This window comes from Solanum dulcamara, chromosome 2 (assembly GCF_947179165.1).
Source record: "Solanum dulcamara chromosome 2, daSolDulc1.2, whole genome shotgun sequence".
NCBI classification, from domain to species: domain Eukaryota; kingdom Viridiplantae; phylum Streptophyta; class Magnoliopsida; order Solanales; family Solanaceae; genus Solanum; species Solanum dulcamara.
Genome location: NC_077238.1, coordinates 79,825,810 through 79,840,333, shown reverse-complemented (window position 1 = coordinate 79,840,333; position 14,524 = coordinate 79,825,810). Strand labels below are relative to the sequence as shown.

The 14,524-nt window shown below is 31.2% G+C and overlaps 2 protein-coding genes and 1 pseudogene across 2 annotated transcripts; all 3 read right to left on the bottom strand.

The window, feature by feature from the left end:
* Positions 1-1,493: 1,493 nt before the first annotated feature.
* LOC129879833 (uncharacterized) lies at positions 1,494-3,714 on the bottom strand. The gene is given in 4 exon segments (XM_055953554.1): positions 1,494-1,533; positions 2,269-2,544; positions 2,955-3,064; positions 3,664-3,714. Coding segments are annotated over 4 exon segments (477 nt in total).
* Positions 3,715-4,717: 1,003 nt separating this feature from the next.
* Positions 4,718-7,739, bottom strand: LOC129878256 (protein SULFUR DEFICIENCY-INDUCED 1-like). The gene is made up of 4 exons (XM_055953447.1): positions 7,595-7,739; positions 6,496-6,708; positions 5,792-5,947; positions 4,718-5,363 (listed from the first exon to the last, which is right to left on the bottom strand). Exons 1-4 carry the CDS (start codon positions 7,703-7,705, stop codon positions 5,103-5,105), a joined length of 741 nt encoding a protein of 246 aa, XP_055809422.1. The 5' UTR covers positions 7,706-7,739; the 3' UTR covers positions 4,718-5,102.
* An 875-nt stretch (positions 7,740-8,614) lies between these two features.
* LOC129873609 (uncharacterized) lies at positions 8,615-11,202 on the bottom strand (annotated as a pseudogene).
* Positions 11,203-14,524: the final 3,322 nt, after the last annotated feature.

Below are 14,524 nucleotides of genomic sequence, written 5' to 3'. Positions count from 1 at the left end.
CGCATCTACAGTGTTTAGGAGCATTTTATGGGCGATGCAACAGGAATTAGGCGATTTTGCCAGTTTTTCGTGTGTGTTAGCCAACGGAATTTTTAGGTGCCAGAGGTTCGGGTTGAATTTTCTTAGATCCTTCTTTGGTAGCATTCGAAAAGACCTGGGGAACGACTCCAGTAGCCCCGGCGACGCTTTTACGACGTTTAGGAGCATTTTAGGGGCGACGCAACAGGAATTATCCAATTTTTTCAATTTTTCGTGTGTGTTAGCCCACGAATATTTTAAGTGCCAGAGGTCTGGGTGGAATTTTCTTGGATTCTTTTTTGCTTAATGGCATATCAAAGACATTTGAATAAATAAAATCGAAAAAAAAATAAGATGTACAATAATATCTTTCAAGATATTATCTTTGGAAAACATATCAAAAACTCACAAAAAGACACAACACATGTCAATTTTTTTGGTCATATTACAAGCCCAAATATGATATAAATATAAATATTGAATGTTGTAAACCAACTTAAAAAAATACTTATAAAACATATTATAATAATATTTTTTATGTTTAAGAAAATAAAATTATATATGTATTATGTCGATTTGGTTTGGATTCGATTTGACTTTTTTCTGTTTATACCAAACCAAACCAACAATGATCAGTTTATTTTTTTCAACGCCAAACCAATCAAATCAAACCACAAGTCGATTTTTTTGATCGATTTAACTTGGTTCGTCGGTTCGATTTGACTTGACAGTTTGACTTGTACACCCCTATATATTAAAATCTAGATATAGTAAATTACTTATATTAATAATATAATTACTATAGGTTTAATTATAAAAAATAATAATTAACAATGACAACGTTCTGAGAACTAACGAATGTCATTAAAAATCACAAAGAATTAAAATCAAAAGTTATTTATTTATTTATTTTTACTTTAATGAACATCATCTTTTTTTAATCTCTCCAAAAAACAATACAAGTATAACAAATGTATGCAAATGAGACGAGCGTATTCCTATAATTAATCACATTTAAATTCATTTTCTTTGACAATGCTATATTACTGCATTACTATATCTAATACATTAAAATATTTGACGTTCCTCAAGTTGAAGCGTACATGTTATATGCTCTAAGCTTGTTGTAAATATATTCGAAATCAAAATTCATATGAGGGGTTTACTAAGAACATATATGCATGTTAATTTACTATGTTTTTTTCATATAAATATTTTTTCGTTATCTTATTTATTTCAGAATTTTCTTCGTTACGCTTTCATACGACACTTAATTATTCGATCCAAACATCATTCAAAGCTGAAATACATGCTTAATCTGATGAAAAAGAAATAAAAGAAATCTAGTACAAAAACCTACTCTCCTCCAATTTATGGCACTTTATTGACAACATTTAATTTATTGTGCCATGGGAGTAAAACTACATTAGAAAAAAAGGGAAATCTATTTTCACAATGGACTTTCCAACTTTGTCTCAAACTCCAACTGATTTCAAGGACTCAATTTTTCTTGGACTGCCATAAAAAAATAAAAAAAAATTAACATTTTAAAGGATTGGAAAGGAATTAATGATGGACCAACATATATACAAAAAAAAACATTCATGATAATTCCATAAATAAAATTTGGTAAGAATAAAATACAAGCCGATCTTACCTTTACCTTTGTGGGTAGAAATGTTGTTTAATTTGGACCAATAGATAATGCAAGTAAAAGTTCTTATTTAAAAATTCGCTAATAATAAGAATAATGAGCACCTACATAACATTTATGTATTGTTATAAATATGTCGGTCAAGAGTCTTTCGGAACTAGCCTCTTTATTTTCGAGGTAGTGATAAGATCTGCGTACATTCTATTCTTTTCAGACCCCGTTTTTGGCCCTATAGATCGCTATTGTTTTACGTAGCCCAATATACAATATTATACAACATTATAACTGGAGGATCATTATATATAATATATCAACCTCATATAAAGTGTATAAAAGGTATTATATACACCCACCCAATGGTGTGGCCTAGTGGTCAATAAAGTGGTTAAAAACCCTATGATCTCAAGATCAATACTTAGTGGAGACAAAAAAAAAACACTACGTTATTCTTTTTATCTATCCTAGTCTTGGTGGACAGAATTATCTAGTACCTGTTGATGGTGGGAAGTAGCAGAGTCGAGGTGCGCAAAAACTGGGTCGAACACCACGGTCATAAAAAAAAAGTATTTATACACAAGGAAAGAACAATTAACTACCTGGAGTAAGGATCAATGTCATATTGAGAATCAATAGGCTCTTGGATTCTTCCAAATTTCCTCAACACAGACTTGTTAATATACTTGCTACCAGACATAGCTGTTGCATCTGGGAAATCAACTTCAGCAAGATTTTCTCTCTTTTTTTTAGTAACAAAAACTCCAGGACCATGAAACAATTGTTGTTTCATTGTAAAGATGCATAGTCCTATTGCCACTGATAATGTTCCACCCAATACATACACTGGTGCCATATCCCCATTGGTCATTGACAACCTTTCAAAATGATCAAATATCGAGTTTAACTTTTATATTCTGACAGTATATTTACATAATCGACAAATCCCTTGACAAAGAATAAATATTAGTAGTAAAAAAAGGTTAATTAGTCTAGATAACTTAAATCATTAGTTATAACTAGAAGAAGTATGTATACACTCATGTTCATTTAAAAGATATCTACAGATAAGATTCCTTAAAATATAAAATTTATAATCTTAAAAATAAGGCATATTACACATTAAAATGGCAGATCAAAAACTTGTTTGACAAATCAAATGAATTTTTTTTTTTAAAGTTATATACGCCATTAGTATAATTTTCTTTTACATTATTAACATTGCTCAAATGATATTTCTTTTCAGAATATGAAATTTATAATCTTAAAAATAAGTTAAGAGACAAACTTCTTAGGATTGACATGAGTAGAACCACCAGCACTGGAAAATCTTGGAGCAGTAGAAGAAGCAAATGATCGATTCGCGACGGAGGCATTCGTCATGGATTTCCAATACCTCTGTCGCAATAACGAAGATAATAATAAATACAGAAGTTAACATCAATATTAAAGAGAAAAAAATATATTGTGTGTTTGTAACTAAAAATTAATTGGGATAAGAGAATATTACGACAACATTATAAGATTTCAATTGAACAATTGAATCAATTTGATCTTTTAATAGATATCGAGACTATAGATTGAAAATCAAATACCTAGTTATTCAAACTATAAGTCACAAAAAGAGTTTCCCATTTAACACTTGTGATTATATATCACTCTACTTTAATCTTAAAAGAAAAATAACAAAAAAGATTTCTAGTACCTTTGTCGCAACAATGAAGGCAATAATAAATACTGAAGCTATGACAATATTAAAAAAAGATGATTTTTTTGTGCTTGTTATCAAATAAGGATTAAATCAAAGAATGTAATTACATTATAAAGTATCAATTCATTTTAAAAAATGGTTTGATTTGATCTTTCGAATAGATATCATATATTTAATTGAAATCTATAAAAATCTAGTAATTCCAACTATAAGACACACTCTTGATTATAACTCGATTTTAATTAGCTAAAAAAAGAAAAAAATAATAATGATTTTTTTCCCTTACCATTCTGAAGGCCATTTTCACAAGGATGGAATGTGGAAGAAATTATTTCATACACAGAAAAAGAAATTTACTTTTATTGAAAAAGGAAATGGATCTAATATAAAGGGAAAAAAGAGGATGAGAGATTTTTTATTTATTTTTTAATTATTTATTTGGGTGGTTATTTAGGTCCTAAAAGAATGGGACATAAGACATGTAAGTTTAAATATTCGATAAGCATGGAGAATTTATGGGATTTATGGAAGGAAGTTATCCTTCTTTCTTCCAATAAATTTAAACTGATCTGAGTATTAAATAATTAAAATTATTTATTTATATATTTGAATGCATAAAACTTATTTTAATTTAAAAATTAATAAATATAAAATTTGATTAAAACTAAATTCATCTAATACATACCAATAAAATATTTTTAAAAATTATATGGTGGTTGATGGTGATGACGATTAGTGATAGTGGTTATAAGGGTTGATCGGTGATGTTGTTGGCTAATAGTGGTGTTATTGGTTGTAGCTAGTGGAGGCTGGCAATAATGGTTGATGGTGGGGGCTGATAGCTAGTTATGGAGGATGTTAGTGATAGAACTAATGTCGTGGTGGTTTGTAATAAATAGTGATGACTAACTGATGTTTGATTGTCATAATTGTCGATAATGATTGATAATTGTTATAGTAATAGTAACTAATGGTGATGATTTCAAATGGTGGCTAATAATGGTGACAATTGATTGTAGTGATTGACAACAATGATAATTGTGGATGAGTATGGTGATAGTTGATAATGATCAGCGGCGTCGATGATAGTTGATAATGATGAGTGTGGTAGCAGTGAAAGGATTAGTGAACTAATTCTATCTCTGTTGACATTCTTGAACACACGTCACAATAATATTAAAACTTTATACATATCTTAATCATTCAGACCCATTAAGTATATTTTAAACACATAAAAGACAAATGTGCCTCGCATTAGCAATAAAAAAGTAACACTATATAATATTTCTAAAAAGTGGCAATGTAGGTCAAACACTATCAAGAATTGATCATAGGTCTCAAATTCGAAAAAAACATTCAAAGTAAGGAGCATTTCTCCTTTAATAAGTCTTACAAATCAATATTAATCGAAACTCAGAATAAATATAGAATATCGAAGAGTAAATAAATAAAAAAAAAAGATCAAACAAAAAAAAAGCCACTACTCCAAAGGAACATTGCACTACAAAACATTCAAATTGATACAATAGAAAACCTGTCCCTAAAAACTTATATGCATCTACACTCACACTGTACTATAATTTAACAAGCCAATTGATCTCTATAAGCTGATATTTCTTCCAAAATGGGAAGTCTTCTCGATCGAAACGGGACCATTTGGTTCATCAAGTGATCAAGATTTTCAATAAACACATCTTCTAATAATACTAATTGTGAAGAATTAGATCAAACAAATTTAATTGATTCCAACTCCTTCAATAGCTCCATAGCACGATTTTTCGACTTGGGATCATCTGAACCGGGGAGTTTATCTCGTAAAATGTCTTCAAGAACCGTTCTTGCTTCATTCAATCGCGCTAATTTCATAAGACATAGGCATAGATTGCAACCCTTATTGGCGTCAGGGTCGATTTGCTGAGCTTTTTGATAAACAATTTCAGCAGCTGCATAGTTTGTTTGTTGCATGTATGCCCATCCCAAGTTGCCCTGCATAATAATTCAAAATGTAGAGTCAGTAGGTTCAATATGTGTATGATCGTAAATGTACACATAGTATATAATTTTTTTGCTTATATGCATGGTTAGGTTGAAAGAATTGAATTCAGTTGAACTCACACAATCATCCCGACCTCTTATTACTTATTGTGGTGGTTGCGAAGTCATAAAGTACATAACACGAGATACATAGTATTACTGTTAAGAAAATTGATCTTGGATCTAACTCAACCCAAAAGATAACTCCTAGGGCATATAAGGAGATCACGCATTACATTAGCCACTAATGTGTGACTTCTTCAGGTAGATAAGGCATAAGGAGATTTTCTAAATTCAAACACAACTACCCCGTGTGGTTTCAATAAGTTTGTCCTACTTTGACTTTGACATGGAATTTAAGAAAGTAAAGAAGTTGGTACCAGTATCCTAGAGGTCTCTTGTTTGATGGTAACTTGGAATTTTTTTCCATGAGATCGAGATGTCTTTGTAGGTTTACCATTGAATGCTTCTCCATGGTATATCATTTGTAGCTTCTGCTTCAACAATTCAATCTGCTCCTCTAACTTTCCACTTTTCTATCACATATTCATCAATTCAGTAATTAGTTTATTGGGATCTAACTGTTAGGAACGAAAATAATTAGGTGTCATGCGGAAGCTAGCAAAGCAAACCTCGAATAACCATGAATAAGAAGACAAACGAGAAATATACCAAAAGAGACACAAGCATTTAATGTGGTTTGGTCAACCGACCTACATCCACAAGAGGAGATGAGCAATCCACTATAAATATGAGAGTACAAATAATCGAGAGAAATAACCTTACACAATTCACTCGGAATAAAAAGAGGTTCACACAAGTGCTAACGCAACCATATCAGGAGACCAAAATACATATGTTCAACCAATGTGAGAATCCTGACATAAAAGATTGATGAATATCTTCACATTACGAGAAATAACAATAACAACAACATTAATAATCTAGGTAAGAAGCATATAAATGAATTAACCAAGAATTGATTAAATGCCACTGAATCTAGAGTTGTTAAAGTCTTTAGAGACATTTATATATACCTACACTTGACATAATTGAAATAAGAGTAGTTTTTGTTTATACTCACCTTGTATAAATCGATAAGGACATTGTCTAATGATTCTTGAGCCAGTTTAGAACATCTATCTCTAACGGATTTTATAGCTTCAATGGCTTCTTCAGCTCTATCTTGTTGTTTCATTACTGCAGCCATATCTTTTAAGGCACTCTCTACTCTGTCTCCTTCATTTATTGCCTTCCAAAATAGTACTATTGCACCTTCTGCATCTTTCTCAACCAGCTGTAATTAGTCACATCACACACAAACAAAAGCAAGATTAGCCATGGCTAATCGAAAAATCCCCGAGGTCTAATAGGACACGACTCAAAAATTCAAAGGAAAATAGGCTCGTTATATCATTCTTCACTTTTTGTGTCAGAGTTAAAACTCGTGATGTGCGCCTAATTCACACTTGTTACACCTTTACCAATTGTTCATCACATAACTTCAATAATTTGGATTTAAAACAACAATAGAAGTAAGGAATTACAGTAAATTCCTCACAATAATAACATATCCAGTAAAATTCCACAAATGAATTTTTGGGAGGATAGAATGTACATAGACCTTACCACTGCCTCATGGAGGTAGATAGGCTGTTTCCAAAAGATCATCGGTTTAAGTGCATTAAATTCAAGTATAAAAAAGAAAAACAATATAAAGCACATAGCAACTACCACGGGAAGCAATATAAAGCCTACAAGAAAGGAACAAGAACAACAAAATAGTTACGATAATCGAAACTAAGTAATCAACATGCATTACAATAAATTTCTCAACAAATATATATAATTTGAAACAAAGTTACTAAGTTCTGCAAATCTATACTTCTTATACTAGTTTCGCCCCTGCTAGTGAAGCAATCATTCGAATCACTTAATTCAAAAAAATAAATTATTATGTATACATAATAAATGTTGAACTGAAAATTCAAATTTCGCCACTAATGCACATCAATTAATACTACATACTCCTCCATCCAATTAAACATTTGATATAAACATTTATATATTCCAAAACAATGTTAGAATATTACATACATGCATTATACATACCTCGTAATTGTCTAACCTAATAACTATTAGTTGATTGATCAAAATCGAATCGATATCAAATTATAACAAACCTGTGCATATTTTGCTCTGACGTAAGGACTATCACCAAGAGGAAGCTTCTGAATAACACGATAATTGGAATCAATTTCTTCTACCTTTTTTGAGCAGCTATTATTTTTCATAATTTGAAATTATGAATTAATTTGAAAGATGAAATTTTCTTGGAGTGATGAAAGAGTTAGAGAAAATGGAGGAAATTTTTATAATATTAGGATCAGAATGAATCTGGATGGAAAAGAGTACAGGTTCATTGTTTGTAATTTTTTAGGCTTGGTTGTTCCATTTTTTATTTTTTATCTTCATTTGTTTTGATGTTTGATTCATTTAGGCTCATGTCAAAAAATCTTATTTTAAGGATGATTTTGATACGAAGAAAAGATGTTTTTAGTAGAAAACAAATGAATTTTTAATTTTTTTAAACATTATTTAATAAGTAAGCGGAAATATTATATCGAGAGCATTTATAATTAATGGAGCAAATTTTTTTTTGGCAAGAAGTGACCTTCGGAGGTTGGTTTTTTTCAAAAAAGAAAAAAAGGACGTCGTTGGTAATTTCGGACCTCAGGAGATCTTATTTTTAATATTTTTTTAGGTCAGGTGTCAGAAAATCATTTATTTTGAAAAAAAAATACCTAACAGGACATTATCGACCTCGGTTTTGAGGTTGAGTTTTTGATAGATTGGTTTTTTGGATTAGTTTTTGACAGTTTTTTAAGTAGTGGAAAAGCCTTAATCAAACTATTTGCTTAGCTTATAGCCTTGTGCCGAGGGGTTCATCCGAATTTTCTTTCGGCGAAAAATTATACTATTTATATATGATTAAAATATTTTTTTATATATATAAAGTAAATATCGAACCCTCTTTGACTAGCTCGTGTGTCTACTTATTCTGATTTTGAACCCTCTTATTTAAAATTCTGGCTCCGCCACTGCTTATAGATACGACACAAGTAATAGTGACGGAAAGAAAGAGTGATACATCTTCATCGCGATTATAAGCATCCTACTTAGTGTAAGAAGTCTTAGATGTACTACAGTACTAGAACTACAACTTTCATGCAGGCATTGGTTCTCCTGAAACATCACAATTGCCACTAGCAAATATATCAATGACAAGAAAGGCTTAACCTAATTAAACAACGAAGGTTCTTAAGCAAATTTCATATTAGACTAAAGATGTTGGTCTCTAACTAAAAAAAGTTAATGTTTGAGCTTGAAAAACTTCTGATCTAATAAGTTCGTAAAATTGACTAGGCTAAGAAGTTTTATTATACTACACAAAATAACAAGTAATGAAACCAAAAATAGAACATTTGATCCATCAATATTCAATCATCACCAAAATAGATAACAAGCAAAGGTTTGGTGAGGGTTGTGTATCGATCAGTTCAGTAGGATTTTGAAGTTTATTGGTTTAACTTATCTAGATTAGTTGATACCTTAAAGGAACTTTGTTTTTACAAATAGGAGATAGAGTCAAAATTGAAGTAAGTCCTTATGATTCAACCAAAGGGCATATAATTTATTGACTCCACAACAAAGATTTTAAGTATTAGGTTTTAAACTTCACCATTCCTTTCGCGGGAATACAATTCTATATGACAAATTTCAAGAAACTTATTTTCTTCCAAGAAATAGATTCAGAATTAAGGTAAGGAATGATAAATATGAAAATAAGAGCTTTCGTTCGTAAAATTTGTGGAAAATGTCGACTAATCCGTAGGCGGGGGCGCATTATAGTAATTTGTTCCAACCCGAGACATAAACAAAGACAGGGCTAATCAGACTTGCCAGAAGAGCCGATGTACAAATAAAGAATCTGTTTTGACATGAAATGGATATATCCATATATCTCTAACTCATATTTACGAGATGATAAAATATGGCAAAAGCTATACCGAAAATTAGTTTGCGTCGGAATGGACGTATTGGTTCACGTAAGAGTGCACATAGAATACCAAAGGGAGTTATTCATGTTCAAGCAAGTTTCAATAATACCATTGTCACTGTTACAGATGTACGGGGTCGAGTAGTTTCTTGGTCCTCAGCTGGTACTTCTGGATTCAAAGGTACGAGAAGAGGAACGTCGTTTGCTACTCAAACCGCAACAGCAAACGCTATCCGTACAGTAGTGGATCAAGGTATGCAACGAGCAGAAGTCATGATAAAAGGTCCGGTCTCGAAAGAGATGCAGCATTATGAGCTATTCGTCGAAGTGGTATACTATTAACTTTCGTACGGGATGTAACTCCGATGCCACATAATGGCTGTAGACCTCCGAAAAAAAGACGTGTGTAGAACTGAACATTGAAGAAATCTCAAGAGAAATAAAAGATTCGATGATCTAATCAAATAATAGTACTATGGTTCGAGACAAAGTAACAGTATCTACTCGGACACTACAGTGGAAGTGTGTTGAATCAAGAACAGACAGTAAACTCATTTATTATGGACACTTTATTCTGTCTCCACTTATGAAAGGCCAAGCCGACACAATAGGCATTGCAATGCGAAGAGCTTTACTTGGGGAAATAGAAGGAACATGTATTACACGTGTAAAATCTGAGAAAGTCCCACATGAATATTCTACCATAACGGGTATTCAAGAATCGGTACATGAAATTTTAATGAATTTGAAAGAAATTGTATTGAGAAGTAATTTATATGGAACTTCTGACGCGTCTATTTGTGTCAAGGGTCCTGGATATGTAACTGCTCAAGATATCATCTTGCCACCTTATGTGGAAATCATTGATAATACACAACATATAGCTAGTTTAACGGAACCAATTGATTTTTGTATTGGATTACAAATAGAGAGAAATCGGGGATATCTTATAAAAACGCCACATAACTTTCAAGATGGAAGTTATCCTATAGATGTTGTATTCATGCCTGTTCGAAACGCGAATCATAGTATTCATTCTTATGGGACTGGGAATGAAAAACAAGAGATACTTTTTATCGAAATATGGACAAACGGAAGTTTAACTCCGAAAGAAGCACTTCATGAAGCATCAGTTATCGGTTTATAGATATGTCAAACCGTTATAAAATCATTAAGATATTGACTTAATGGTTATCGGTTTATCAGTTATTGATCATTATCGGTTCGGTTATCGGTTTAACTGTTAAGATTTGATTATAAAAACCATTGAAAATGGTGACAAACGAAATGAACCATGCACATTAGTTGATAAATTGCATCTTGCTCAAAAGAAAATGTAAAACATTGTATAATAACCAAGAGTTTGGGACAACAAGAAATAAAAGTATGAAAACGAAACCTTAAGTGAAAGACTTTATTAACCAAATCGTAATTAATATAAAATATTAAGTTACTATCGGGTTATCGGCTAACCCATTAAGAAAAAATCTTAAGCTGTTAAGAAATGATAACCCAATAACAAAAAAAATTAACACCATTATCAAAACTATAAACCAATAAACCAATAACTTTTTTTTGATTCGATTTCGAACAGGCCCTAGCTCTCTCACGTTGTGACATATTTTCATCAAAAGCATCTGTATGGAGTTCACAAGTTTTCAAGATATCAATGTTGAAAGATCCCTCCTTATCAACTATATACATCACTTCTCCAAGAGATGGATAGTATATGGTATTTTAGACTTTTCATTTTTATCATTAATGACATGTCGTTACAAATACAAAAATATCATGACATATTTGACTTGATCGATCACATACTTCAAGGTTTTTTATATTTTATTTTCAGTCAAATGCTGTAACATAGTAAACGAAACGAATGATATGTTATCGACATGATGTCGACCGTGAATATCAATAGTTATTATTTTCATATTTTGACACTAAGGTAACAATTTTTTTTTTAAAAAAGTATCATGCATTGACATCATTCAAGGAATACTATTCTTGAACCCAAACCTTTTGTTCAAAGTCATGCTTGTGGATATTTTCAAAAACTCTTACAATGTCTTTAGGGGCAGCAACATTAAAGCCAATATTCATTAGCTCAATCCATTTCAATTCATAAAAAAATAAGTTGATATGTAATTTAAATTGGCTCATGAGAAATCTTATTAAAATATTCTTAAAAAACTTTTTTTTTTCAATTTGATATGTTATATATATGTAACGACCCATTAGGTCATTTTGAGTATTAGGAATTTTTAGTTCATAAAAGACTCATCCCGTGAATTTTTAATTGGGTATTTTGGACTTTTTGATAATTACAGTTATTTAGTTGAGGGAAAAACTTAGATAACTTATTTAATTAGTGGGTTAAAGTATTAATTTAATTAATATTTTATACCAATTATTAAGGGAAAAGGATGGGGTTTATAAATTTTTATACATAATTCATTTGAGAAAAAAAAGAGAAGAGAACAGCGACGACGAACAGAACACAGAAGCTGGGGAAAAAAATTACGGAGGAAGAAAGAAAAGAAAGGGGAAAAAAAAATAAAGGAGAAGAGAAAAATAGGAATTTTCATTCCAAAGCGTCAAGGTAATTATTCTCATCATTTTCATTAAATTTTTATGTGATTATGAACATATTATTTTAGGGTATATTGGTGGAGAAATAACGCTGAAATAAGAAAATATGACCCTAGGGTTCTTCACATAAAATCTTGATTTTGGGGTCGAATAACGATCCGTTTTAGCTGAAATTTGACGTGTGAGTTTATTTTATCATGAATGAACATAATCAGAAAGAAAATTTCAGATTTGACTTCAATGACTCGGGATGACTTTTTGATCCAATTTTTTATCCGAAAATAAATATAGCAATATGGGTGTCATTGGATTCGTATTCTTATGAAGATTATATATTTGAACAGATTTTGATCATTCGAAAGCGTTACGAAAGGATCAAGTTTTAAAGGTATTATTTAATTTAATTGATATTTAACCCTAGTTTTGAAATTCAAAAAAATATGGGAGTTGACATGTTAAGTGACATCAAAATTAGGAACGTGTTTACAGAATTGGGTGAGTTATTGGGTCTAGGTTAAACATATATATAATATTGGTATTTACGGATTAGTTTACTTATAAATATTATATATTTGATAGATTGAATTGGTCTGAGGCATTGAAGAAAGGAGAGACATTGGTGGATTAGATTGCTTTACTTCGGTTCTTCGGTTGAGGTAGGTTATGGTTTTTTATTCTATATCATAGATAGACTCTTAATAGTGATTGATAGTCATTGAGTAATGCGTGAAGTTTACTATGCATTTAATTATTGTGGTTTGGATGGTTGATATGTTGTTGTGATTGGTCTGAAATCTCAAGGCCATAAAATCTAAAATCTTGAACTTGCCCTATCAAAAATGGTGCCTTGAATATAGAAGGCTTGATGAAATATTATTAATGAAGTCGAATATAATAATAAAGAATGATAAAGTAATTATATTTAGATCGGGTGTCATATTTCGACACGGTATATTTGGATCGGGTGTCACATTCCAACATGGTAATATTAAAGGAAAACAAATTCAAATGACTTAATACTACCCAATCTCCAATAACTCATTTCCAAAAGAGTGTGATGTAGAGGCTTGAGTCCTCATGTGTGATCTTGATATTGCTGACTGGTTATGTAATTGTTCATTGGTTGTCACCTGTTAAATGTTATTGTTGATTTCCCGCTATTACTTTATGCATATTGATTTCTTTTTTGAGTCGGCCGATGATACCTATTCAGTACATATTGTCTTGTACTGACCTCTACTTGTATCTTTTCTTGTTTTATTTTGTAGAGTGCAGCGAGTGTTCCACCGACTTCGACTCGACCTCAGCTCTAGTCAGTCTCCAGTTCATAAGATTTCAGGGTGAGTTACCCTTCTAGCTGGCGATGGAATCTCTTGTCATGGCATGGTGTCCTTAGTTTTCGGACACACTATGTTAATTGTTTATTATGGTGCTGATATTTTCGAGATTTAGTTTTAGAATTTAAATGTCCTTCATGTGATGACTTTCAGGTTTTGGGAAAAACATATTTATTTGAGCTTCCGCATTATTGTTATACTTATTAGTTGGGGTTTGTATCGTTGGTTCTCCCACCTAGGAGGTTAAGTGTGGGTGTCACTCATGACCCATTTTGGGTCGTGACAATATAGCCATAATAAAGGGAAAAAATAATTTTATTAGGTACTAAAATAATTTTAAAAAATAAATAAAATAATTAAACTTAGTAAAAATTGGATTAAATTGGGTCTTTATCCATTATCTAGAGCTGTACAGGACAAACCGATAAATCGCACCAAACCGACAAACCGAATCAAATCGGAAAAAAAAACCGACTAGTGGTTTGGTTTGACTTGGTTTGGTGTTTGAAAAAAAAACCCGACCATTATAGGATTGGTTTGGTTTTAACTAAAAAAAGTCAAACCGAACTCAAACCGACCCGATTATAGATATACTACTTTTAAATTATGTTATACATAAAAATATTTATTAAAATGTAATTTATAAATATTTTTTAAATATTTTTTATAATTTTTATTTTCTTTCTTACATTTAGATTTGGACTTGAGTAGCCCATCTAAATAATATACAAAAAAAACATATCTTATAAAGTTAAAACTTCAAACAATGTTGTGCCTCCATCTTATATGTTGATATTTTGTACTAGAACTCTTTTTAAGAAGCACTGCTCTGTGCTTTTTATTAGATACTATGAGAAACCCAAAAAAATCCAAAAAACCCGAGAAACCCGAAAAACCCGAAAAAACCCGAAAAACCCGAGAAAAATTGATATCAAAAAACCCGACTTTTATTGGTTTGGTTTGATTTATAGATTTAATAACCCGACACAAATGGTTTGGTTTGGTTTGTAAAAAATCCGAACCAACCCGGTCCATGTACACCCCTACCATTATCTATCCGTTTTGACCTAAACTAATTTGGGTTGAATTGAATCTTGACCCATTTGCTGTCTTAACCTATTATG